We start from the raw sequence: 25,930 nt of genomic DNA, 5'->3' as shown, positions 1-25,930 counted from the left end.
TTACCTAATTGGAAGTTATACAGGGTAGGAGAGATAAGTGCATGGACAAATCGGAATGAGATTTCCTTTGAATAAGACAACAGGGTCAGAAAGGGTACCCAGGTCAGTGTCAAACTTCTTCCTGTCCAGCTCCTTTCAACTACACAGAATCTTAGGGAGGAAAAGGATAAATTGAGAGGCTGGGATTTAGCTCAGTGGTATAAGTGCCTGCCTTACAAATGCACAGTCTTGAGTTCGATCCCCAGTACCAAAAAAAAAAAAAAAAAAAAAAAAGTTAAGTTGAAATTGTTTTTTTTAGATTATCACCTGGACAGTGAGCAAACGCTATTTCCAGGTATCGTTTGTTTTTCTCTTGAGACTTTTTAAAACAGTAGTCTAAATATTAAAACTTAAAATGGAAGCTATTGCTTCAAGTCGTATTATGTTCTCCATCCACTAATAGTTCCAAATCTGGAGTCATAATTTTTCTTAAAGTCTTAGCACTAAAGACCAAGTCTCACCAATAAAAATATTAAAACAAAACAATCACCGTATCCCCCCCCCCCAAATCTCTCTCAAAAGCCAGGTGTGGTGGCACACCTGTTTAGCACCCAGGAGACTGAAGCAGGAGGATTGTTTTGAGTTCAAGGCCGGCCTGAACCACATCGTGAGACTGTCTCAAAAACAAAAACAACCCCCTAGATGAAAACAAAAAACAACCAAAAACCTCTAAGCAAACAAATTTTTAAAACTTGAATTCTGCCAACAAAGAATCTTTGAAACTATTCTAAAAAGAAACGAGGCTTGTGTGGAGCTCTGGCAAGTGATTTGAACTCCATCAGCTTAAGACTTCTCGAGAGACCAAGTGATGTCCTGCCCCTGAGTACAGCAGTCAGGGTTGCTACCCTGGGCCGAGACAGGCTCTTATCACTTCCAGAGAGACTAGAAATGGGAAAAAGATTATAAGAATGGCCTTGTAATATTTCTATGTACACATACAGGTTTTTAGCTGAAAGCCAAGGAGAGAGATATGCCAAATTCTTTCAGCCCCTTGGAACCAGCTGGCTTAGGAGAACAATTTTGGATCTTTTAGAGAGGAGACATTATTGTTGTCCTAGGATAGCTTTCAAAAAAGGTATAGTGGCTTGAAACATACTCTTAGGCTTAAAATTGTAAAAATCAGCTTCTTGTAGCTACTTGCCTGTGCTACATTCCAAAGGCAAACATGTAGGTAACCTAGAAAGCTAAATTTGAACAAAATGATTATAATCTGGCAGAGGAAAGAGGGAAGGAACTTCGATGGCTTGTAATTCATAGTAACCCACTTGCAAGAATACAGATTTAAAGGAGAAATATGACATTTAACTAACATTCATGAAAGTGCTACATGTGATATGTTAATCACAGAAGAGGTCTTTTAGCAACTTACCTGCGGCCAGGAATAAAGGAAAAGTGAGTAGGTGCATTTGGAGAGAAATTCCGGGGGCTGTCCAAAGGACTGTTACCTGTGGTTAAAAAAAAGAAAAAGAAACTCACTAAAGTTTGCTTCTGAGGAGAGCTAATGTTACCTTCAGACAAGAAATCTGCCCCTAATATTGGTAATTAGCATATTTAGTTATTTTCTCAGGCCACCATTAATTTATAATTCTCTCTTTGTAAAAATCTGGCCACCCAAAGGCTTCTTCCCCCTTGTTTCCAGGTTGCCTGTAACAACCTATGTCTCTCAGACATCCATTCTAGATCTAGTAGCAACTTACCTGTTTCCTGACCTCCTAGGGACACTTCAGTCTCCAATATGTCTTGTCAAATTAATTCAACATTCCAAAGAATTAAAGAGCTCATTCAGTGCAAATGGTAGAGTAAAATACTCAAATGTTTCTCCCAAGCAAATAGGACTTTCAGTATAAAAGTCTCTTATCTCTGCATACTGCATCCAAAGGGCTAAATCAGAAGTATATATGCTTTTAAAGGGAAACAGGTTTTTCAGTTCAGGACTCATGACAGTAGTGTACCTTAAAATAGTATCCACACTTAAGATCCCACATCTACAAAGTATGTTCAACCTCTTTATAGTATAGGAACTACTGCCATCTTCTTAGTTTTTATGTGTTCTCTGCAACTTGCTAACTTAAAACTCAAAGCACTGAACAAAATTTTGTCCTTATTTTTGTACTAGTCACAATTCTGAACCTAAGCCTGCCATACTTCTCTGTTTTATCTTCTGTCTGTGCTGATACTTAGGAGGCTCTATTTGGTAGAAACTGAGCATGTCTCCAACTTGAAAGGCCATGCAGAAGTAAGCTTCATGATGTGCTGACATTCTCCAAATCTCTGCCTACCTCCCCATTTCTAATGCTCCCCTTTGAACCAACATCAGCTATAAGGAACTTAAACTACCTAGAGATCTGATAGTTCAGTGTGTACTGGCCTTCTCTTGGATAGTTTCCTCATAGGGTATAGATATTCCAAAATGCCATGCAGTCACCTTATTGTTACCCATTATCTCTACTCAGCAGGTCCTGGACTTTCTGTATTGATCTAGGAAACATTAACATTTTATTAGTGCCACACTATTCTGTGCAGCTCCCTATTTCGATAATACAAAGGCATTATCTTTGGCTGAATTAATTAGGAAGCGTCTGCTAGGGTTATTTCCAAAAGATGAAAAATATTAACAAAAGATGAGAAATATAAAATAAAAAGCGGCCTTTATTCTGAGAACACAGAGAGAGATGACCGGCACCCCCACCGCTGGCGTCTGGCGATCTCTCAAGCGGACGCGTGGCGTGGGGGCATGTAAATAGCCTTGGTTTGAGGTGGAACCTAAGGCGGGCATTAGGGATACACAGGTAGCCCATTGGTCCTAGGTTTGGCGCCATATGTAAATTTCCAGGGGCAGGAAGATGGTGTCACAGGTAACTTCCTAGGGGCAGGGGAGATGGGGATTCCTGCTTCCGGCTGTGGCTTTCCTGGCTTCAGTGTCCTATCTGGGCCAAAACCCTTTCAGCGCCTATCTCAGCTTTTTACCGCCAGGGGCACAAAATGCACAACTTTGGTGTGTCTGAGGTAGCAGATTAAGGCTGGGGCAAATAGATTAAACAACTGTAAAAAGTTTGTCAGTCATGAAGACACAAGGCACATAATGATTGCACTTTCTGAGCACTGCATATGGAACCAACCAGAAAGTGATATCTTCAAGTCTTTATTTACATCTGTCCCAAAGACAAGTGGGCCTTTGATAGGCCAGCTTAAACCTGACACCAAGCCAAATGAATTTCTAATAGGACAATCATCTTAATGCCTTATTTGCATAACAGAGAAAGAATCTAGGAATTCCAGATACAAAACAGCCTAGCCATTATCCTGCTGATCACTGTGAGTCTTTTCACAGTCCCACTCTCACTCTGTAGAGCATAACGCTTTTCTAACTTTAATATATGTAAATCCTTGCTACTTTTTCCATGGCTTTTGTCCAATTTTTTGTTCAGGACACCAAGAACCTGGAAAGAATTTCTTTGGGACCCAAATGCCAGTAACACAGGGCCTTTCTTTTTTTTTTCTTTCTTTTTCTTAACATGGAGTAAGTTTTATTTTAAAAAAACACAACTCAAAGAATTATTCTGAGAATTTTTTGTTTTACATGAATTAATTTAGGTTGTAACACAGTTCATAGTTTTATATATATATATCACCGACTATGATTACTTTTTTAAACCTTTTTATTTTAAAGAGAAAAAAACAGAAAACCAAAAAACAAGAAACATACAAAACAACTATAAGAACAAAAAACTCAATAACAATATAGGTTTTCAAAACAAGATGACAGGAATTCAGCAATGGCTATAATATTGCATATTACTATCTTCAAAAGAGATTACCAGATACAGACATGCAAAACTGATCTAACTATATAAGTATTAACTGTTCTTTTCCAAGAACTAATAGAATTAATAGTATAATCTTCTTAGCTATTATATGTATATATAAACAAATTTGTATCTTTTTCCTTTTCTCTTCCTTTATTTCTTTCCCTTAACTTTGTTATTTTTCCTCTTTGCACAGTTTCTTAATCTTTCACAATATGTATTATAGATTTTGGATCTTATTTACTCTAATTTTCTCACACTAGGGAGACAGTAATGTATATTTACACATACAAGTCTGTTATTTCACTAATGAGTATGGTTTCAACTCTCATCTATTTACCTATAAAAGCCTTGACACAATACTTCTGTATAGCTGAGTAGTACTCCACTGTACAAAAATATCCTATCTTTTTTTTTTTTTTATCCATTTCTCAGTTGATGGGCATTTGGGTTGTTTCCAAGATCTGTTTTTTATTTCTCTGTTATTTTTAAGAGCTGTTTCCTTTCATGATCCATAGTTGCAATCATGTCTTCAAGGTCTGAGAGTCTAGTTTCAGTTTCATTCATGTGATTTTGCAGCTTTCCATGGAATTTTTGATTTTCTGAATATCTTCTTGAATCTGTTGCATGTATAATTGTTTCCTACATTGTATATTCATTGTATATTGTGTACATCACTTTCCTATGCTCGTCTATTTTTTTTTAAAATCTGTGTCTTCTTTGATATCTTCAATTCTTTCATTATGTTTATCATTTCTGTTTATACCTGAGCCAATATTTCTGATCTCATTTCCTTTACAGCTTTCTGCAGTTGTTTCTTTACTTCCCATACTATCATTTCCAAGATTTCAGGTATGTGATTTCCAAATTCATTCATGTGCTTGCTTCCTGGATATGGATGGGTTGGAAGTTTGAAATTCTGTTTTGTTCTTTTGTTTTGGCATTTTCTTGTGTTCCTTTGAATTGGTTGGACGCCAAGTGCTAGTTGCTTCCCATTCTGTTGGGCTGTCCAGCAGTGGGCCTTAATGAAGGTTGCTGTTATTTCTGGGTTGCTGGGTACAGACATTTGGTCCCCACAGGCTCTACTGATGGTTCTTGGATGACTGCAGGTTGCTAGGTACAGGTTCCCAGTTCCTGTGGGCCCCAGAGATGGTTCCCAGGTGTGGATGGGTCATGGGTGCAGACTCCCAGTAGTAGCAGGTCTCACCAGGAGTTCTCAAATGACTAAGAGTTGCTGGGCATAGGCTCCCAGGCCCTGGGGGCCTCAGAGACAGTTACTGAGTGTGGGCAAATCACTAGGTGCAGCTTCCCAGCCTTTATAAGCTTCACCAAGGGTTCCTAGGTATGGGCAGGTCACTGGGTACAGCTTCACAGTTCTAAGACTCCTCAAGGGTTCCAGGATGATTGTGGATTACTGGGCACCGATTCTTGGTCCCCATGGGCCTCAGAGATGGTATTCAGTTGTGGGAAGGATATAATAACTTCCCAGTCCCCAAGAGCCTCACAAAGATTCCCAGATGACTTCTGATTGCTGGGCGTGCAGACTCCAGATTCCCATGGGCCTCAGAGATGCTGTTTGGGTGTGGGTAGCATGCTGGATGCAGCTTTCCAGTCCCCAAGTGCCTCATCAAGGGTTCTCAAATGACTGTTGGACGCTGGGCGCCAGACTCCTGGTCTCCATGGGCTTCAGAGATGCTGCCTGGGTGTGCCTCCTGGGTGCAGTGTTTTCAAGATGGGTGATTTAAGCTATGTATTCCTGGTTATCCACGTGGGAGGATATATTAGAATAGCAGACCCCAATCATCCTGGCACCAGCGACCAGTTTTTTCATGGAGGACAATTTTTCTATTAAGGACAGAAGGGATTGTTTTGGGATTAGATTCTCATAAGGAAAACATAACCTAGATTCTTCACACGTGCATTTTACAGTAGGGTGTGAGCACCTATAAAAATCTGATGCCACTGCTGATCTGATAGGAGGCAGAGCTCAGGTGGTTAACACTAGTGATGGAAAGCAGCTATAAACCCAAACAGAAATTTGCTCACTTCCTGTTGTGTAGCCTGGTTCCTAACATGCCCCAGACTAGTACCAAACTCTGACCCTGGGGTTGGAGACTGCTGTGTTAGAATCCAAACCATTTATGTCTTCAAAGTTAAGATACGTTGCCCACTAATATTGGTGCTTCCTTAAGGAAGGAGATCTATGGGAGGATGAGTGATTTACAGGTGAAAGGCATGGGCTTTTTAATTGTCTCTTTAAGACTTTAGGAATTATTATTATTTTAATAATAATATTTTAATAAAAATTATAATTATTATTTTAGTAATAAAAAGGAAAAAGGCCCAATTTTTTGTGTTGTTAAATTGTAGTTTTCTTTAAAAATCACAATTTAAAAATTACAATAATTATTATTTTCCTTTTTTTATTTTTTTTTGAGAGAGTTTTGCTGTGTGGTACAGGCTGGCTTTGAGTTTACTGTGTAACCCAGGCTAGTCTCGAACTCACAGTGATCCTCCTGCCTTAGCCTCCTGAGTGCTGAGATTACAGGTATCTACTACTATGCCCAGTCTTCTTGCCAACTTTCTACCTGTATTTATTCTATCCTACCTTAGACATAGTGGCACATGCCTATAATTCTAGCTTCTTGAGAAGGAAGTAGGAAGTTCTCAAATTTGAGGTCAGCTTAGCAATTTAGTGAGATCCTCTGTCAAGAAAAAAAATTTTTAAATGTTGGTGGTGTAATTCAGAGGTTAAACACTGACAGCATACATGAGGCTCTGGATTCAGAACTCAATACTGCAAAACAAAATAGAAAGAAATACCAAGCATATTTGGGGAGCATGGTTAATGTCATTTCACAGATTAACAAGTACAGGTTGAGCATTCTTTATCTGAAATGCTTGGGAGTATCATGTTGGTGCTCAGTTTCTGATTTTGGAACATTTTGGATTTTCTAATTCGAGATGTCTTATCTATATTCGAGTCTAATCTTTAATATTTAATGCTAAATGTTCTTTGTGGGTTTCCAAAACTATCCATTTAAAGCCACGAAAATATTCTTGGATGCTGAGTATCATAACAATTAGTACAATTAGTGGGTGCTAGGAAACTACTCTTCTCCAACCACTTGAGTTTGGGCAACAACCTATAGCCATTCCTCCATTCCACTATTCTAATGGAAGTAGAAAACAAAATGACAAAGACCCAAGAAATTTTTGAAGCTCCAGACCAGACCACATGGTGTTAGACATCCCAAACTAACATTCAGTAACCTCTTCTCCCCTGGAACTTTATTAAAAATTTATAAATATCAACTGCATCTCATACATGCAATTTAATCAGAATGAAATCTTGGACCCTCTTGTTCATTGAAAGCTCCTAAGATACTCAGCATCCTGTATCAATTCATTCCTATCAGTGACTAGCAGGGATACTTAAAGCGGTCAATAACAAAAGGCAGGACAGAGCTACCTCCTTGGGCATTTCTAATCTGGTTTGTAACAATCACTACTGCTGATTTCACAGTTCATGTTTCCCAAGTGTGCAAGTTTTCAAAGATGCAGAACTGAAAACATCTTATCATAACATCAACTTCCAGATTAAAGATGTTTATGGTAATAAATGTGTCAGGCTCAATAATTTAATAATAATATAATAATGTCACCATGATTATTGCACTAAAATATTATGCTGCTCTTGATCTCAGTGAAATTTTACAATTCTACAGGGATTCAACTTCTAAGAATCATGATTGGTAAGAAAATAACAGTTCTTTGGTCATATTATGTATTTCAGGGTGCCTGATAGTGGGATAAGATCATAAAATTAGGATGTAATTGATCTGGATGTTCAACCACTGAGGTTTGGAGGCCAGAATTATAAAGGGCTGGGCTAAGGGAACAAACAATATTTTGGCCCTGGCCCTCAAAGGTTCACAAGGACCCAGGACTTGAGGGAACTCTTTCTACAGGATCCTACTAGTTTGGTGAGTACCCCAGCCTCCTGAACAGGAAGATTACTGAACCCCAAAGGACAGGAGTCAGTCAATGTACACTGTGCTAAAACAGAGAGTTGCCAGAGAAAGAAACATTTCCCATGTCATGACCCATCTCGGTGGCTGACATGACAGAGGAGCTAAGAGGCTCTGCATATGGTTCCAAAAGTAAGGCATGAGGAGGCTTAAATGATCCTGATAGGTAGCAAGAGATTCATTTTGACTAACATAGGTCTTACTGTGACTTGGTCTTGAATACTCAGCAGAAAAATATAATCAAAAGAAAAAAAAGTATAACCAAAGAGATATCAAAATAATAGTAGCATAGGAGAGATATAAAAAGGGGGTTCCAATCACTGACTCCTGCTGACAGTTTCCAGCCATCTCTGTAGACAGGTATGAGAGCCAGGTTGTTACAATTGCTATCCCAACCCCTTAAGAACATGTCTGGACACGGCTTCTTTCCCAAGCCCAGCATTAAATGCCATTCGCCAGGCTAAAACACTATTAATGGGTGAACTATGCCAAATGAGAAAACTAGTTTTACAAAATCACATGGCTTAGATCTTACAGCTGCCCAAGGGGGAGTTCTATACAACATGTACTTTCACTGAAGATAATCATGATAGTGTAACTGCAGCTTTTCAGAGATCTACATAGAGGTTCAGGCAGTATTAACAAATGTTTCAGGACACCGCCACCACAAATTCAAGGGAGTTGCAAAGTCTACTATCCTATCATAGGTTGTTCTCTTTATAGTACCTTTTCTTCTCTTTTTACTTTTCTGTTTACTTTACTGTTGCCATGCCTAATCAATCTGTTACAAAGATTTGTCACCATCTGGATTGTGGCCATGTCATAGGCAGTTGCTAAAGACCGCATCCTTGCATCACTTTTTTGTTCATGCTGAGGCAGGCAATTAGGGTGTGGCAGATATGATTCTCCTTCAGTCCAGACAAAACCCTGATCAGCAGGAAGTATATAATGAAGAGAAGCACTGCCCATTTTCCCATCTAACCATACAGTCTAAAATACAGCATCTGACCACCACCATCCTAGGTTGACCAGCGATGACTCTAAATGCCTCCTACCCTAGCATAGCTATACCCAGGGACTCATACTACGATCAATCTTGCTAGGCCTGTGCCTCATATCATCAGCCTTGCTAATGATAGCAACTACTGTCCCTTAGACATTTCCAAACCTTGTTCTTGGGCAGCCATTACCCCTTGTGCTTTCTCAAGTCTTGTTTTTGGCAGATAGCCACAAGCTCCTTTCAGTGAACTCTGCCCCTTTCCCTCTATGACCCTTTAGAACCTCATAGCCTGTATGAGAGATCTGGTCTGGTGTAAAGGCCAGAACAGTCCATCTCAGGTTTCTTCTAAAATGAACCTGTCCTACTGAGCTCGTATTTTTTTTCTTTTCCTCCTTTTTTTCTAACAGTCCTTGCATCACTTTTTTGTTCATGCTGAGATAGGCGATTAGGGTGTGGCCAAATTGGCTGGGGAAGTAGGCATGGCTTGTTAATTACAAGATCCTGGAGCACATGCACAGACAGGTTCCAAAACCCTATATGTGGACTTCTCAAAAGAACCTGAGCAGGTTTTCAATAGAATGGTCTAATTCGACATCAGCCTAAGGTGTGGGATCCCAGCACTGCCTCTTAGGACTCCTATGTAGAAGTTCTTATGACTTTCTTTGAAATTTGATTAGTATAATAAATGTCACAGCTATCTTTATCACATGGTAGTCCACACTGTGTTTCCCAGATGCTGTATGTAATTTTTTGTTTTATCTTCTTGTTCTTCTGTTTTGCCCAAGTCTGCAGAATTAGTTTCTCCCTTAACCCTTCACTGGTCACTTTTTAAATAAACTTTAGCATTGTTTTGGGCTTATCTTGTCAAATTCTTTGAGATGAGAAGAATCTGGAAGCTAATTCCAAAAAGAAAGATGAGCAGCCCAGAAACCAGTAATATTTAACTGGAGAGCCACTTTTATAAAGGGCTACCCATTACCATTTTGGTAAGCCAGCCAGGAGAAAAACACAGGTACCAGAGACCAAGGTATGGCCCACATAGGCCTACTTTCTATTTGTCACATGTTAACATGTCAGATGGTTTCTTGTTCCTTCCTCTATCCCAGAGGCCAGAGGTACACCAGGAATTGTTTGCTGCTTTTCTAGCCTGGGGAATGGGGGAAATGAATATAGACTTTTGTATTTTTTTCTAATTATTTGCGTTCACTCTGCAGGTATGACTTTTTGTCTGCATATTTGTTTGTTATGTATTTTTAATTAGCCTGGTATCTGCATGGCCCAGTTTGTAAATGGCTTTTCTTGGTTTGTGTTTTGGTCAGGGGTGCTGCCATCTTACCTTGCTCCATGGCCAGCTGCCATTTTGTTTTGCTGCATGACTATACATAACTTTTATGTGGATATGTGTTACCAGCTGCCACCATCCTTCTTTTTCTCTATTTCCCCTTTTAAAAATAATTGGATTTATGAGCTAAGCTTCTGATTTTAAACAGCATAAGGGGTTATGGAAAGTGAGAGAGGGGACCTTTTTATTTCTTCCCACAGAAAGGAAAAACTATACTATTCCTTTAAGTACTCATACAACTTTTGTCAGTGCAAAACCAGGTGCATGCTGCTTGAAGAGCCACAGGTAAAACCTGAAGTGGTACTTCTTATTATTCTAATCCACAATTTATCCTGCCCCTAAGAGAAGTACAGGGACAAGAGGGAATATTTGAGGATATTCTTTTCCAGTTGCAGGTGTCAAACAGTGCAAAGAACAAGTAGGCCAGCTGTCAGAAGACCCTACTAATTTTACAGATAGGTTTGAAACTTTGGCCCTTCATTTTATCAAGGCAAGAAATCCAATTCATCTTGGCCATCTGCTGTACCTTTACTGCGACACAGAGAATCTTACAAGAGGTTAGGAGCTATGTAGATGAACAATATGCTTTAAAAAGGGAAGGAAACCACCCTCGAGAGGCTATCCTCCCTTCAACAGAGCCAAACTTGGATTATAATACTCAGTATGGACTAGAAATGCTGCTTTAGTATCCTAGTTGCTCTTATTAGAGAGAGAAAAGGGGTAGGTTGAATCTTTCATTAATACATGTTTATCTTTCAGGGAGGAAGAGGGACTAATGGGACACCATTTCATCTGTCAATCAGTCCCAGATATTCGACAAAAACTATCAAAACTTTAGATGGAGCCACAGACACCTCTGGCCTAATTGCACAGCTTTTAGTGTGTTCAACAATCGGGACCCAGAAGAGAAACAAAGGCAAGAGGACAAGATAATAGCTGTTGCAATTCGTAATGCTTTAAATTCATCCAGGTCATCTAAAGAAAAGCCCAGGGATGACTGAGGAAAGGACTCCTATTTCATGTGCAAAAAGTACTGGACACAGCATGAGACTGCATCAAGCCTCTGCATGGGCCTTGCTTTAATTTTAAGGTGCCTAATGTACTTGATTTGTGGCAATGGAGGTTTGACTTTCCCGACTCCTAGAGAGTGGCCAGCCCAACAGGGACCCTCATTTCTTTTTTTTTTTTTTTAAATTTTATTTAAGGAGAAAAAAAAAAAAAAAACAGAGAAAGGGTACAAGTTATACAGATTTACAGAAAAAAATAAACAGTAGGAAATCACTAGTTAATGGATTACATATTATCATCTTAGAAATAATTGTTCAAGTGACAAAATTAAAGCTTGTAAAGTGGACATTCCAACAATGATATTGCAAACAGTTCTGTTCAATGATCCAACAAAACTCAGTGATATCATTTTCTATCTTATACACTTACATATACATGCAGTTATATCATTTAGAGCACTTTCTTTTCCTCTCTTTTGTACAATGACTATTACACATTTTGGGTTTTATTGCTCCCACGATTCTTATTACTTTTTTGGAAGAGAGTAAAACCAAATGTGACATAACAGAACAGAGTCAGTCAAATCAAAAGGGTGGACATAATAGATAATGTAAAAACATAATACAAGGTGATCAACAATGGTTACCATAATGCCTCCCGCTATCTCTAATAGAATTGCCTATATCATTAGTTATAATAAAACTGAACAAAACAGTAAAGAACAAAACCGACAAAACCAAAACATTGGGGACATTGCAGGTCTTCAAAAGTAGATAAAAGTCAACGAGAATGGGCGTCATAATGAATCTATCTTCACAGCTGTTGCCTAAACTTGCGAACCTGGTACTATCCAGCAAAACAAAATAGGGGAACATCAGTCAAAAACAAGATGGTGAGAGTAGTACAGGGCTTTAAATCAAGATAATGGAAAGTCAAAGTGGGTTACTATAATATATCCTGCTATTTTTATTTATTTTTCCCTTAATTAAAAGGATAAAAATAAAAAAGTAAATAATGGAGCAGAGATTGAGATAAAAGAGGGCATAACAGCCAAACAGCGCAGATCAAAACATAACCAGTTAAGCAGAATAGTGTTTCACCACAAGATAATCCTGACATAAAAGTAGTTACCATATTGTCTCTTTCCTTGAAATCCTTGAGTACAACTTCGTATAGTGTAGCATTAAATGTATCAAAACAATGTAAAACCATTTAAGAGAATGACAGCATTACAGGGTATTTACAATCGACTAACAGAAAATGAACAATGGTTTCTGTATAATCTCCTTGTCTTTAAAAGTTTTTGCTTATACTATCGTACATAATAAAATCCAATAAGATACAACCTGTTTAGACCAATGGAGACAGAAGAACAAAAGCTTGATGAGACTTCAAAACAAGATGATACTAAATCAGTATTACCTATTAAGACATCATTTTCTCCAAAATAGCTGTTCCTATCATCCAATCTTCTCTGCCTCATTTCTATTGAGCTCTTTTTCTGTCATTAGCTGTCAGTTTGTCTTCTTCATTTTGTTCTCTGCTCCATTCATTGTGGCCTTCCCGCCACTATTTCTGGATTCTTTGTATTTTTCTTTTTTTAGAATATCCTGCAATACTCTCTGTAGAGTTGAATTGGTGGTTGCAAATTCCCCCAGTTCCTCTTTATCCTGGAAGCACCTTGTTTTTCCATCAATTTCCAGGGACAGTTGTGCAGGATATCTCAATCTTGGCTGGAGATTATTATCTTTCAAAGCTTGAATTATTTCCCCCCACGCTCTTCGTGATTTGATGGTTTATGCTGAGAAGTCTGCTGCAATTCTGATGCGTGTTCCCTTGTAAGTGATCTATTTGTTGTCTTTGACAGCTTTTAATATTCTGTTCTTATGTTAGATTTCTGGAATTTTGATTATTATATGCCTGGGTGTAGCTCTGTTTGGTTGTAGGTGGCTGGGATCCTGTATGCCTCATACATCTGAGTATCTTTGCCTTTTGCTAAATTAGGGAAATTCTTCTGGATTATTTCTGTGAATAGCTTTTGTAGTTCATTTGTTTGAGTCCCTACTTCTTCTTTTATGCTCTTAATTCTTAAGTTGTAGATCCTCTTATCATCTTCTAGCCTTTGTATTATTGCTGTTTGTTTTCTTGTTATTTTTAAGAAGTTTTTCATTTCATGCTCCCACCTTACAAATCTGTCCTCCAGTTCTGATAATCTATCCTTAGTTTCTTTCAAGCTGTTATGCCAGCTTTCAATAGAGTTTTTAGTTTCCTGGTAATCTCTTTGAACCTGCTTCACGTATTCTATGTTTTCTCCATCAAACAATTCTCCCCTTTTTTTCTGTTCTTCCATTCCACCATCTGTTTTTTCTTGGGCCGTGCTTAGCATTTCTCTAACTATTCTACTTATTTCTTGCTTTATTTCATTAAATACTTCATTTTTGAACTCGTCTATGAGGCTCCGGAGATATTGCTTTATGTCTATTGGTGCCGTGTCTGATATTGCTTGTTTTCTGTCTTCATTCTCTTTTGCATTTACCTTTCCTGGATCAGTGTTCTCAGGATTGGGGACTGAGGATCCTTTCTTATTGCTTCCTCTTCCCATACTTTTTGTTCCTTCCATACAAGTGTATATAGGAGGCCCAGTTTTTTTTTTTTTCTCTTTGTCTGTTACAGTTTGTTTCAATCTGCCGGCTAGGTATTCCCGCCCACTACAATGTACTAGGGAGACACAGACCTGGGCAGCCTCTGCTGGGCCCGCCCCTTCAGGTCAACCTACTGAATGCTTCACTGCTAGGGTGCACCACCAGGCGCAGGGACCTGATTTGGGCTAGCCTACTGGATCTTAGTCCGTGCCATCACCAGGCCAAGCGTTCCCCATCTATCCTGCTTGAGAGGGGAATATGCGACTAAAGTCACTGCAGGGCCCTGTTCTGGCTAGTCTGCTCGTTCCCAGAATGTCCTCTGTTGGAGCCTCCTAGTCTATGAAAGGGTCCCCATTTCTCTCACTCACCGCAGGTCGATGCCTGGCTCCCTTCCAGTCCCGCACTCAACGCCGTTTGGTTCGCCGATTCCAGCTCTCAGAGCTTTCGCACGTCTCTCTCTCTCTGACCATGTGTATTGGGAGGCAGTATCAGCAGCAGGAAATTCAAATTGCAGCTTCCAATGGCACGGGATCCAGCTTCCGCACTGAGATTTTATCTGTTCCTGTTATAGTATCAGGATTGCATTTCCAGTTGGTTTCTCCTAGCTTAGTTCATTCCTGGGTTGGCAGGGTACATCTCCCCTGGCGTAGGACTCCTCACACGGGACCACTCCTGAATTCTAAACTGGTAATCTCAGAGAGCCTCCATGGCTGCTGTTATTTGTCAGCCATATTCTCCCGGAAGTCTATTTTCCTCTTTCAATCATGTGCTTAGATACCTTTTGATCCCATGGTAAAAAATTTCTACCATTCAATACTACCAATAACAGAAAGAAAACACTATTTTGCTTAAATGGCTATGTTTTGACCTGTGCTGTTTTGTTGTTATGCCCTCTTTTTTTTATCTCAATCTCCTTTTTATTATCTACTTTTTCATTTTTATCCTTTTAACTAAGGGAAAAATAAATAAAAAATAGCAGGATATATTACAGTAACCCACTTTGATTTCCTATTAACTTGATTTGAAACTCTGTATTGCTCTCACCATCTTGTTTTGACTGATTTTCCTCTATTCTGTTATGCTTGATAGTACCAAGTTTGAAAGTATAGGCAACAACTATGAAGACAATAAGATTCATTGTGACGCCCATTCTGGTTGACTGTTATCTTCTTTTGAAGTCCTCTAATGTCTCCAATGTTTTGGTTTTATTGGTCTTATTTTTTACTGTTTTGTTCAATTTTATTATACCTGATGATATAGGCAATTCTTTTTAAGATAACAAGAGGCATTATGGTAACCATTGTTGATCACCTTGTATTTTGTAACATAATACAGAATGTAAAAACAAAATCCATCCTTTTGATTTGACTGACTCCGTCCTGGTATGTCACATTTGGTTTTACTTTCTTCAAAAAAAAAAAAAAAAAAGTAGTAAGAACTGTGGGAGCAATAAAACCCAAAATGTGTAATTGTCACTGTACAAAAGAAAGGAAAAGAAAGTTCTCTAAAAGATATAACTGCATATATATTTAAGTGTATAAGATAGATAACCATATTACTGAGTTTTGTTGGATCACTGAACAAAACTGTTTGCAGTCTCACTGTTTGAAAGTCCCCCTCTATATGCTTTAATTTTGTAACTTCAACAACTATTTATAAGATGACAGTATGTAATTAACTAGTGATTTCCAACTGTTATTTTTTCTGAAATTCTGTATACCTTGTACTCTTTTTCTGTTTTTTTTTTTCTTTTTTCTCCTTAAATAAAATTAAAAAAAAAAAAAGAAAGAGGAAAATAAGGGACAGAAATCAGGTACTGGAAGTTTTTTCCATTTTCATTTGTATATGACTTTTTTTTTTTTTTGTCTTTTTCCTTTTTATTGGTACCGGGGATCGAACTCATAACTGCCTGCTTGCAAGGCAGGCGCTTGCCACTAAGCTAAATCCTCAGCCCTTGTATATGACTTTTTAATATTAATGTGGGAATGGAAAGCATTAATTAATGTAAATTAAAATGTTTCAGTGAACAAGTTTTAGCAGTTCAATAAATTTTAAATTAACCCGTTAAATTTTTCTGGATCATGCCAGCATCTGGAGTTTTTAAAAACAAGTAAATTTCTTACTGATGACAAACAAAAACCCCCAAACAAAACAACAAAAACTCCCAAAGCCAATGGATTTAAACATTAACTGTGTCCCCCTTACAGAACCCCTCCTTGGACAAGTGGGACCCTTTTCTTTTTATTCTTTCTAACAAACACGCAACTGGCCACTTTCCACTGCTTGATGTTAGCTACTGTCAATTTCAATGTTTCCAAAAAAGAACTCAAGAACTGGGGCTGGGGATTTAGCTCAGCGGCATAAGCGCCTGCCTTGCAAGGAGGCAGTCCTGAGTTTGATCCCGGTACCGATAAAAACGAAAAAGACCAAAAAAAAAAAAAAAAAAAAAAGAACTCAGGAACTAGAGAGAGCTGGTTACAGGAGGAGGTTTGAGTTCAAAGCCAGCCTGGACTACATTGCCAGGTCAAGAACCACATGGACAGACACTGTTTTTTTGTTTTTAAAGTTTAGCTACTGGCCTTTAGACATAAGGAAAATGATATGAGATGAAAATAAGGATCTACATACATATACACAAAAGGAAAGCACTGGAAAAATTAACTACATGGGAATCTGTAAGACTTATTCTTATTTAAATCTCTTTAAGAAGTAATAAATGTTAAAACAAAATTAGTATTAAGGTGATACAGAATTTATGATATAAGAATTAAGAATCTGAAACAATAACATAAAATCTAGGAGGGGAGAAAAAGTTTTTTTTTTCCTTTTTTGAGGGGGGTTGGATATTGAGACAAGTACTCACTCTAGTTGAGGCCAGCCTTGAACTTACTGCATTCCTCTTACTTAAGGCTCTCTAGTGCTGGGATTACAAGTGTGTACCACCAGGTTCCCCAGAAAAAGAAAATTCTTGTACACCTTGTGAAATGGTGTAATATTACTTGAAGGGAAATGGTATGGGTTAAAGATACATATTAAAAATGCTAATTGAGTCACTAAATAACAGAGTCACAGTCCATAAGTCTATAAAATGATATAATTTTTTCCTGATGATCCCTAATGCAGACATAAAAACCAGAATTTCTCTTCCCCAAGGAAATTCATAGAAACCCGTATTTCCCTACTTTTCTGTCTTGAAGGTAGCCATAAAAAAATTCTCTGGTCTACCTTATTTGATAGATCATAAGGCCATCCTCATTCCAGAAAGGTCTAGTCTCCATATCTGGAGGGAGGAATGATGCTCAGACAGGTTAAGAATTTGACTAGTAGGTACCAAGAAAGTATCGTCCATTAGCAAAATGCCTATGCAATGAAGTCTCCATATAAACCCAAAAGGACCCAGTGTTTGGAAACCCTCTAGATACCACATGAAGATTTCTGGAGGGTGGCACATCACACCTTACCCTACTGATCTCTTCATCTGTATCCTTTATAATAAATTGCCCAATCTAAAAAAAAAAATGCTAAACCCAAGTGTTTCCGTGAGTTCTGTGAACCACTTGAATTAATTTCAGTATTGAACTTTAGGAGAAGGTTTTGGAACCCTGATTTATGGTAAATTAGTAAGAAGCAAAGATAAAACATAATTCGGGAGCCAGCAGCATAATTCGTAGCTCAGCAGCACAGCATCTGCCTGATAAACACGAAGCCCTAGGTTCAACCTCAGTACCACAAAAACAAAATAAAACAACATGGGGCTTGCAGCTGGAATCTAAACTGCAGGGGCATTCTTTAGAATTGTGCCCTCCATCTATGGAATCTGTCATTCTCTCTAGGTACACAGTGTCAGAAGTAAATTAAATTAGAGAAAACCCAGCAAATGTCTGCTAAAGAACCGCTGGCAGGTAAAAATTCCTACCCGGTCTGGTATCACAGAAGTTTTCTGTATCTAAACTGGGAGTGGTAGCATTTTTGGAAGCCTAATCAGGAAAATCAAAAGTTCAACTCCATGTGAGGCAATTTAGCAATGCTGTGTTAAAATAAAAAAATTAAAAAGACCTAGAGCTGTAACCTAGTATAAAGGCCCTGGGTTCAACCCCTAGTACCAGTAAAACAAACACCACCTTCAAAATTGTATTCCCCAAGGAAGAAATACACTGGTGAATCTTTTTATTATGCTACGATACTTAACTAAGTCCATTCAAGGGTGATAAATTTATACTTTCTGTGATGTCAAGGAGTTCTTAGAAATCAATGAGGAGGTAAATTTTGGTATTTCTTTCTTTTTTTCTGAGATACAGTCTTCCTATATAGCTCAGGTTGGCCTTGAACTCACTATACAGCCTAGGCTGAGATTGAACCCATGGTGATCCTCCTACTTTACCTTCCTGAGTGTTGGGATTACAGGTATGGTCTTCCATGCCCAAGCATATTTTTGTATTTTCAAATAGGATTATAAGTATAATATTTTTGTATTTCAAATAGGTTTAAAATCAACCGAATCTTATATTTAGATGATTAGAAATACTCTATTGCCAGTGTTTTTAGGTGGTAGATTTACCATTTTTTTAAAATCAATTTTATGGGTGGTATTTTTGTAAACAAAATCACATATTAATTAAAATATTTCCAAATATCTATTTTCAAAATACATTTTCTGTGGTGCAAGTTTCTTTCAAAATTCAGCTTTTTAAAAATTCAATGTTGAAATATCATATTCACCGTGAAAAAATTTAAAAAGTACTTGCTTTACTGTTACTCCCAACAGTTCCTAAACAGCATACTACTGAAAAACCACTTATTAGTAAAGGAAGATATCAGAAACTTTGAAACATTTGGTATTTTGTAAAAGAAAACAGCACTACATCACTGAGTTTGGGCATTCTTTTCAGCAATTTGCCACAGATGACCAGACTTCTATCTTTTTCAACACATTTCAAAGATCTCTATATGCCTATCACCATTTTTAAAAATGAGAAACTCAGTACAGCAAAATGTTATAATATGCAGAAGGGTATGAACAACTGAGGATGTGTATTTTTTTTTCTTTTTTTCTGGTATAGGGCCTTGCACCTCATATGCAAGTGCTCTAGAGCTAAATTAAATACCCTATTGTGGTGGTTAATCTTGACCTCCCCCACTCTAATTAGTTTGAAATCTAGGAGATTATTACTAAAGTATGATTTTGGATGTACCTAGAGGGAAGGGGAGGGAATTGGGGCGAAAAGAAGAATCAGGATATATTATGCCTCAAAAAAATTCCCCATGATTAATGTGAACATTACCCAAAGTATACCTAAAGTGCATCAATAAAATTAATTTTTAAAAAATGAGCCAGGCGAGATGGTGAAGAAGGAGAAGGATCACCATGAGTTTGAAGTCAGCCTGGGCTAACATTTGGAGTTGTCTCAAAAAGCCAGACAAAGAAACAAAAAACTCATGCATCCCAGAGAAAAAAAATTTATAATGATACAACACACATAACAGAAATGGGAGTAGCCAGTTCATCTTGAAAGTAGCCAGCTGCTTTTCTCATACAGTTTAACAGGTTATAAAAAAAAACCTATATAGCAAACACCTGTGTAAACAGCATCCATGGTAACAATGCCACCTTCCAAAGCCTTCTTTACAATCCTTCCCAATCAAAAGTCCCTTCCATTTAAGGTAAATACTGTTTTGATTTTTATAACAGAAATTTCTTTATAGCTTTACGGCTAAGTACAAGGCTCTAAACACTTGAATTTAATTTTTTTAAATACAATTTTTTAAAGTGAAATATAATTCCTGTACGAAATTCACTCTTAAATCTTTGTAACTTTCAGCAGCTATGCTTCATTTCCCTGGCAATCACTATCTATTGTTCAAAAGTGTCTGCCCATTTTTTCTGATACCTCTCTTTATTATTTTATTAATTTACAGAATTTTCCAAATGTTCTTTCCAAAAGCCCTTTATTGGTTTTATGTGCAAATAATTTGTAGTTGGCATTTTCATTTTTTTATTGTTTTATCATTTTTTTATCATTTTTTGATGAATAGAAGTTCTTTTTTTTTTTTTTTTTTTTTGGTCTTTTTCCTTTTTATGGGTACCAGGGATCCAACTCAGGACTGCCTGCTTGCAAGGCAGGCGCTTATGCCGCTTGAGTAAAACTTTTAGGAAGTATATAGGAAGGAGCCAGGTGTGGTGGTGAATGCCTATAAATCTCAAGCACTCAGGAGGCTGAGTGAAGAGGATCACTGGGTTCAGTGCCAACCTGGACTACTGTAGCAAGACCATGTCTCAATAAAACCAAAAAGAAAGTATACAGGAGAGTATCTTCATGTCCTCACTAGTGAAGACAATAAAAGATAAGATTAATAACTTGAATGCATTAAAATTAAGAACTTCGGGGCTGGGGATTTAGTTCAGCGGTAAAAGAAGAAATGATAAAAGAAATGAAAGAGATACTGAACATATTTAAAGAAAAGACAGTTAAAAAATTGGAGGAACTAAACAAAAAGAATCCCTAGGTGAGCAACATAAGAAACAAACAGAATACATAAAGCAGATGCACAGAGATATACAGGAAATCAAAATTTTCCCTGAAAGCTGTAAAAACCGCCTCAATGAAAGTGAAGACAGAATTTCAGACCTTGAAGATAGGATTGCAGTTAGTGAACAGGAAAGATCTTTTAAAAATAACAAAGAATCAGGAAATAACAATTCAACAACTGCAAGATGACGCAAAGAAAAACAACATAAGATTGATAGGGATTAATGAAAAACAAGGGGACAACATAAAGGACGTCAAGAGGATATTTAGAGAAGTAACAGCTGAAAATTTCCCAAGCATGAGATCAGAAACTGACATCAAGTTCAGTGAAGCATATAAAACTCCAAATAGTCATAACCAAAATAAAACTACACCCAAACATATAATAATCACGATCCCAGAAATCCAACACAAGAATAGATTATTAAAAGCTGTCAGGGAGAAAAGACAGATAACTTATAAAGGAAAACCTATCAGAATCACAGCAGAATTCTCAGCACAAAAAATAAAGTCAAGAAGAGCATGGAGTGAAGTATTCCAGATCCTAAAGCAAAATGATTTCCAACCTAGACTGATGTACCCTGCAAAACTATCATTCAAAATTGATGGTGAAACAAGATACTTCCATGACAAAGAACAGTTGAAGAACTTCATGAGTGCCAAGCCAATCCTGCAAAAAATATTGAAAGACAGTTTAGATACACAAAGGAAAAAAACTACTAAGCAAAGCAGATAATTAAACAGAACAGAAAGATAAAAATGCAACAGCAGAAAGATAACATGTCAACAATAAACCAACATATAATATTACAACCATTACTGTAAATGGCCTCAATGCACCAATTAAAAGAAACAGACTGGCAGAATAGATTAAGAAACAAAATCCAACCATATGCTGTTTACAGGAAACCCATCTAACTCAGAAGGATACTCACAGACTGACAGTCAAAGGATGAAAAACAATACTTCACGCAATAGGAATCCAAAAAAAAAGCAGGAGTAGCCATTTTGTTTGCAGACAATGTGAACATTAAACCAGTAATGATCACAAGAGACAAAGAAGGTCACTACATATTCGTTAGGGGAAAACTAACTATCTTAAATATATATGCACCAAATTCAAGAGCACCCAGTTATATAAAACAAATATTAACAGAAATGAAAAATCAAATTATCAGTAACACAATTGTAACAGGAGACCTTAACACACCATTGATACCAAGGGACAGATCAACCAGACAGGAAATCAGCAAAGAAATAATAGAAATGAATCACACCTGTAAACAAATGGACTTGATAGACATATACAGAGTGTTCAATCCAACAACATCAGAATACACATTCTTCTCAGCAGTATATGGGTCATTCTCTAAAACAGACCATATATTAGCTCACAGAACATATTTAAATAAATGCAAAAGACTTGAAATTATTCCTTGCATGTTATCGGATCATAGCGCTTTGAAATTAGAAATTAATGATAAAAGATACTGCAAAAATCCCACAAACACATGGAAACTGAATAACATACTCTTGAGTAATCAGTGGGTCACAGGGGAAATTAAAGAAGAAATTAAACAATACCTACAAGAAAATGAAAATACAGATACAACTTACCGGAATCTGTGGGATGCAATGAAAGCCGTCCTCAGAGGAAAATTTATTGCACTGAATTCCCACATCAGGAAAACAGAACGAATACAAATAAATAACTTGATGCTACACCTCAAACAGCTAGAAAAAGAAGAGCAAGTCAAGCCCAAAGCCAAAAGAAGAGAGGAAATTATAAAAATCAGAGCAGAAATCAATGCAATAGAGACTAAGAAAACAATCCAAAGAAACAATGAATCATTGAGTTGGTTCTCTGAAAGAATAAATAAAATTGATAAGCCCCTAGCCAACCTTATTAAAAAAAGGGAAGAAAAAGTTCAAATTCATGCAATAAGAAATGAAAAATGTGAAATCACTACAGACTCTATAGAAATACAGAAGATCATCAACACCTATTTCGAAAACCTCTACTCTCAAAGGTTTGATAACACAGAAGAAATAGACAGATTCCTAGAAACATATGAAGTATCAAAATTAGGTCAAGAGGATGTGAAACTGCTGAATAACCCAATCTCTATTAATGAAATTAAAAATGTAATTAAGTCCTTACCTACAAAGAAGAGCCCAGGCCCAGATGGATTCACTGCAGAATTCTACAAGAAATACAAAGATGACTAAATGCCGACACTCCTCAAACTCTTCAATGAAATTGAAAGGGAAGCAATCCTTGCTAAGTCATTCCTAGAAGCAAATATTACTCTAGTACCAAAACCTGAGAAAGACTCAACTAAAAAAGAGAACTACAGGCTAATCTCCCTAATGAACACAGATGGAAAAATCCTCAATAAAATAACGGCAAATAGGATGCAGCAAATCATCAAGAAGATTATACACCAAGAACAAGTGGGATTCATCCCAGGAATGCAGGGATGGTTCAATATACGTAAATCAATAAATGTAATCCACTATATCAATAAAGCCAAAAGTAAGAATCACATGATCATTTCTATAGATGCAGAAAAAGCTATCGATAAGGTCCAACATTCATTCATGATAAGGATTTTACAGAAAATTAGAATAGATGGTATTTACCTCAATATAATAAAGGCCATCTATGACAAACCAGTATCATACTAAATGGCCAAAAATTGAAGGCCTTTACTTTAAAATCAGGAACAAGATAAGGAGGTCCTTTATCACTTCTATTTAATATAGTATTGGAAATACTAGCCAGAGCAATTAGACAAGACAGAGAAATAAAAGGGGTAAAGATAGGAAAAAAAGAAGCTAAATTGTTTGCAGATGACATGATACTCTACATAGAAGACCCCCAAAACTCCATTGAAAGACTCTTAGATACAATAAATTCAGCAATGTAGCTGGAATCAAAATCAATACTCAAAAATCAATAGCATTCCTATACACTAACAAGATCACAGAGAGAGAAATAATAGAAACTACACCCTTTACACTAGCAACCAAAAAAATGAAATATTTAGGAATTACTCTCACAAAAGAAGTAAAAGACCTATACAGGGAAAATTATAATACACTGAAAAAAGAAATTGAAGAGGATCTCAGAAAGTAGAGAGACATTCTTTGCTCATGGATAGAAGAATAAATATTGTGAAAATGGCCATTCTCCCAAAACTGTTATACAGATTCAGGGCAATCCCAATAAAAACACCACCAACATACCTCATAGATCTCAAGAAATCACTCCTAAAATTCATCTGGAGCGAGAAGAGACCTAGAATAGCAAAGACAGTTCTAAGCAGCAAAGGCATGGCAGGAGGCATCACAATCCCTGACTTGAAGTTATACTACAAAGCAACTGTAGTAAAATCAACATGGTATGACATCAAAACAGAGCTGAAGATCAATGGAATAGATTAGAAGATACAACCACAATTACAAATACACTCAACCACCTTATCTTTGATAAAGGGGCCAAACATGTTCACTGGAAGAACGACAGTCTCTTTAATAAATGGTGTTGGAAAAACTGGCTCTCCATATGCCAAAAACTAAAACTAGACCTATGCCTATCACCATGTACTAAATTAAAATCTAAACAGAAACACTAAATCTATTGGAAGACAAATTGGGTAGAAACCTTGAAGACATAGGGGTTGGTAGAGAATTCATGAACAAGACTGAAACCGCATGGGAAATACTTCCTAGAGTCAATAACTGGGACCACCTCTTATTAAAGTTTCTGCACATCAAAAGAAATCTCCAGTATAGTGAAAAAGAAAACCCACAAACTGGGAAAAAAATCTTAGTGAACTCTCCCTCAGACAAGGGACTTCTGTCTAAAACACATAAAGAATTAAAAAAACTCACACCCCCAAAATTCAAAGATCCAATCCAAAAATGGGCATCTGAGATGAATACACACTTCTCAGATGAAGAAATACAAATGGCAAATAAATACATGAAAAACTGTTTATCATCATTATTAGTCATTAGAGAAATGCAAATTAAAGCCACACTGAGATTCCATCTCACTCCTGAAAGAATGGCCAGGATCAAAAAACCAACAATAACATGTGCTGGAAAGGCTGTGGGGAAAATGCACTGTTGGTGGGAGTGTAGACTGGTACAACCATTGTGGAGGTCAGTCTAGAGATTCCTCAAAAAGCTAGGATTGGAAATCGCATTTGTTCTAGGTATTCTACTTCTAGGCATATTCCCAGAAGAACTGAAAGCATCCTACCACAGTGATATATGTGCACCTATGTTTATAGCAGCACAATATGTAATCGCCAGATCTTGTAAACAACCCAAGTGTCCATCAACTGAGGAATGGATAAAAAAGTTGTGGTATTTTTATACCATGGAGTACTACTCAACTATGAAGAAGGATCACATTGAGATATTTATAAATAAATGGGCACAGCTTGAGACCATACTCATAAGTGAAATAAATCAAACTCACATGTGTAAATACCAAATAGTTTCCCTATTGTAAGAAATGACTCAAATATATAAAAGTATGTGGTAATCATACCCCATTATGTGGCCTTGAAGTTTTATAAAGTTTTCACTCATTAATTGGAATGGCTTTATTCTGGGCTGCTTGATATTATTGTCTGTGATGAAATGAACAGTTATACTGAGGAAAACAAGACATCATAATAGCTAGTGCTGATTTAATATCATCTTGTTTTGAAGCCCCACCAAATTGTTGCTCTTCTGTCTCCATTGGTTTTATCATGTTGTATCTTACTGGATTTTATTATATGTGATAGTATAAACAAAAATTGTTATAGACAAAGAGATAATATAGAAACCATTTTTCATTTTCTGTTAGCTGGTTCTAAATACCCTACAATGCTTTCATCCACTTGAATGGTTTCACACTGTCTTGATATGTTTGATGCTATACTATACGAAGTTATATTCAAATATTTCAAGGAAAAAGACACTATAGTAACTACTATTAAGTCAGGTTATTTAGTAGTGAAGCACTAGGTTGCTGAAATTGTCATGCTTTGACCTGTATTGTTATGTTGTTATGTCTTCTTTTATCTCACTCTCCCTCTTATTCATTAAAAAAATTATTTATTTTAATTAAAGGGAAAAAATTTAAAAAATTGGCAGGAAATATTATAGTAACTTTTTGATTTCCTATTAACTTGACTTCAAGCCTTGTATTATTCCCACTATCTCATTTTGACTGATTAGACTCTGTTCCATTTTGTTTGACAGTATCATGTTTGAAGGTATAGGCAACTACTTTGAAGGCAATAAGATTCACTATGATGCCCATTCTGGTTTCTTCTTCTGAAGTCCTGTAATGTTTCTGATGGTTAGGTTTTATTGGTCTTGTTCTATACTGTTTTGTTCAATTTTATTATACCTAATGATATAGGCAATTCTTTTTAAGGAAGCAAGAGACATTATATAACCACTGTTGATAACCTTGTACCCTGTTTTTACATCATGTGCTATGTCTATCCTTTGTTTTGACTGACTGCT

General features: G+C 36.9%; 1 protein-coding gene across 9 annotated transcripts in view; it reads right to left on the bottom strand.

Annotated features, from left to right (window-relative positions):
- The window catches only part of Mast2 (microtubule associated serine/threonine kinase 2), a 332,530-nt gene that overhangs the window by 30,847 nt on the left and 275,753 nt on the right, over positions 1–25,930 (bottom strand). For all 9 annotated transcript variants that reach the window (XM_063236388.1, XM_063236385.1, XM_063236389.1 and 6 more), the window contains one exon: positions 1,409–1,484. In XM_063236388.1, coding sequence (XP_063092458.1) covers positions 1,409–1,484 — 76 coding nt within the window. The remainder of the gene's footprint in view (positions 1–1,408; positions 1,485–25,930) is intronic.

Source organism: Cavia porcellus, unplaced genomic scaffold (genome assembly GCF_034190915.1).
Source record: "Cavia porcellus strain 051 isolate PalLab524CR breed Dunkin Hartley unplaced genomic scaffold, mCavPor4.1 scaffold_25, whole genome shotgun sequence".
NCBI lineage: Eukaryota > Metazoa > Chordata > Mammalia > Rodentia > Caviidae > Cavia > Cavia porcellus.
The sequence above is the reverse complement of the archived record's forward strand: the minus strand, read 5'-3'. Positions and strand labels throughout refer to the sequence as shown.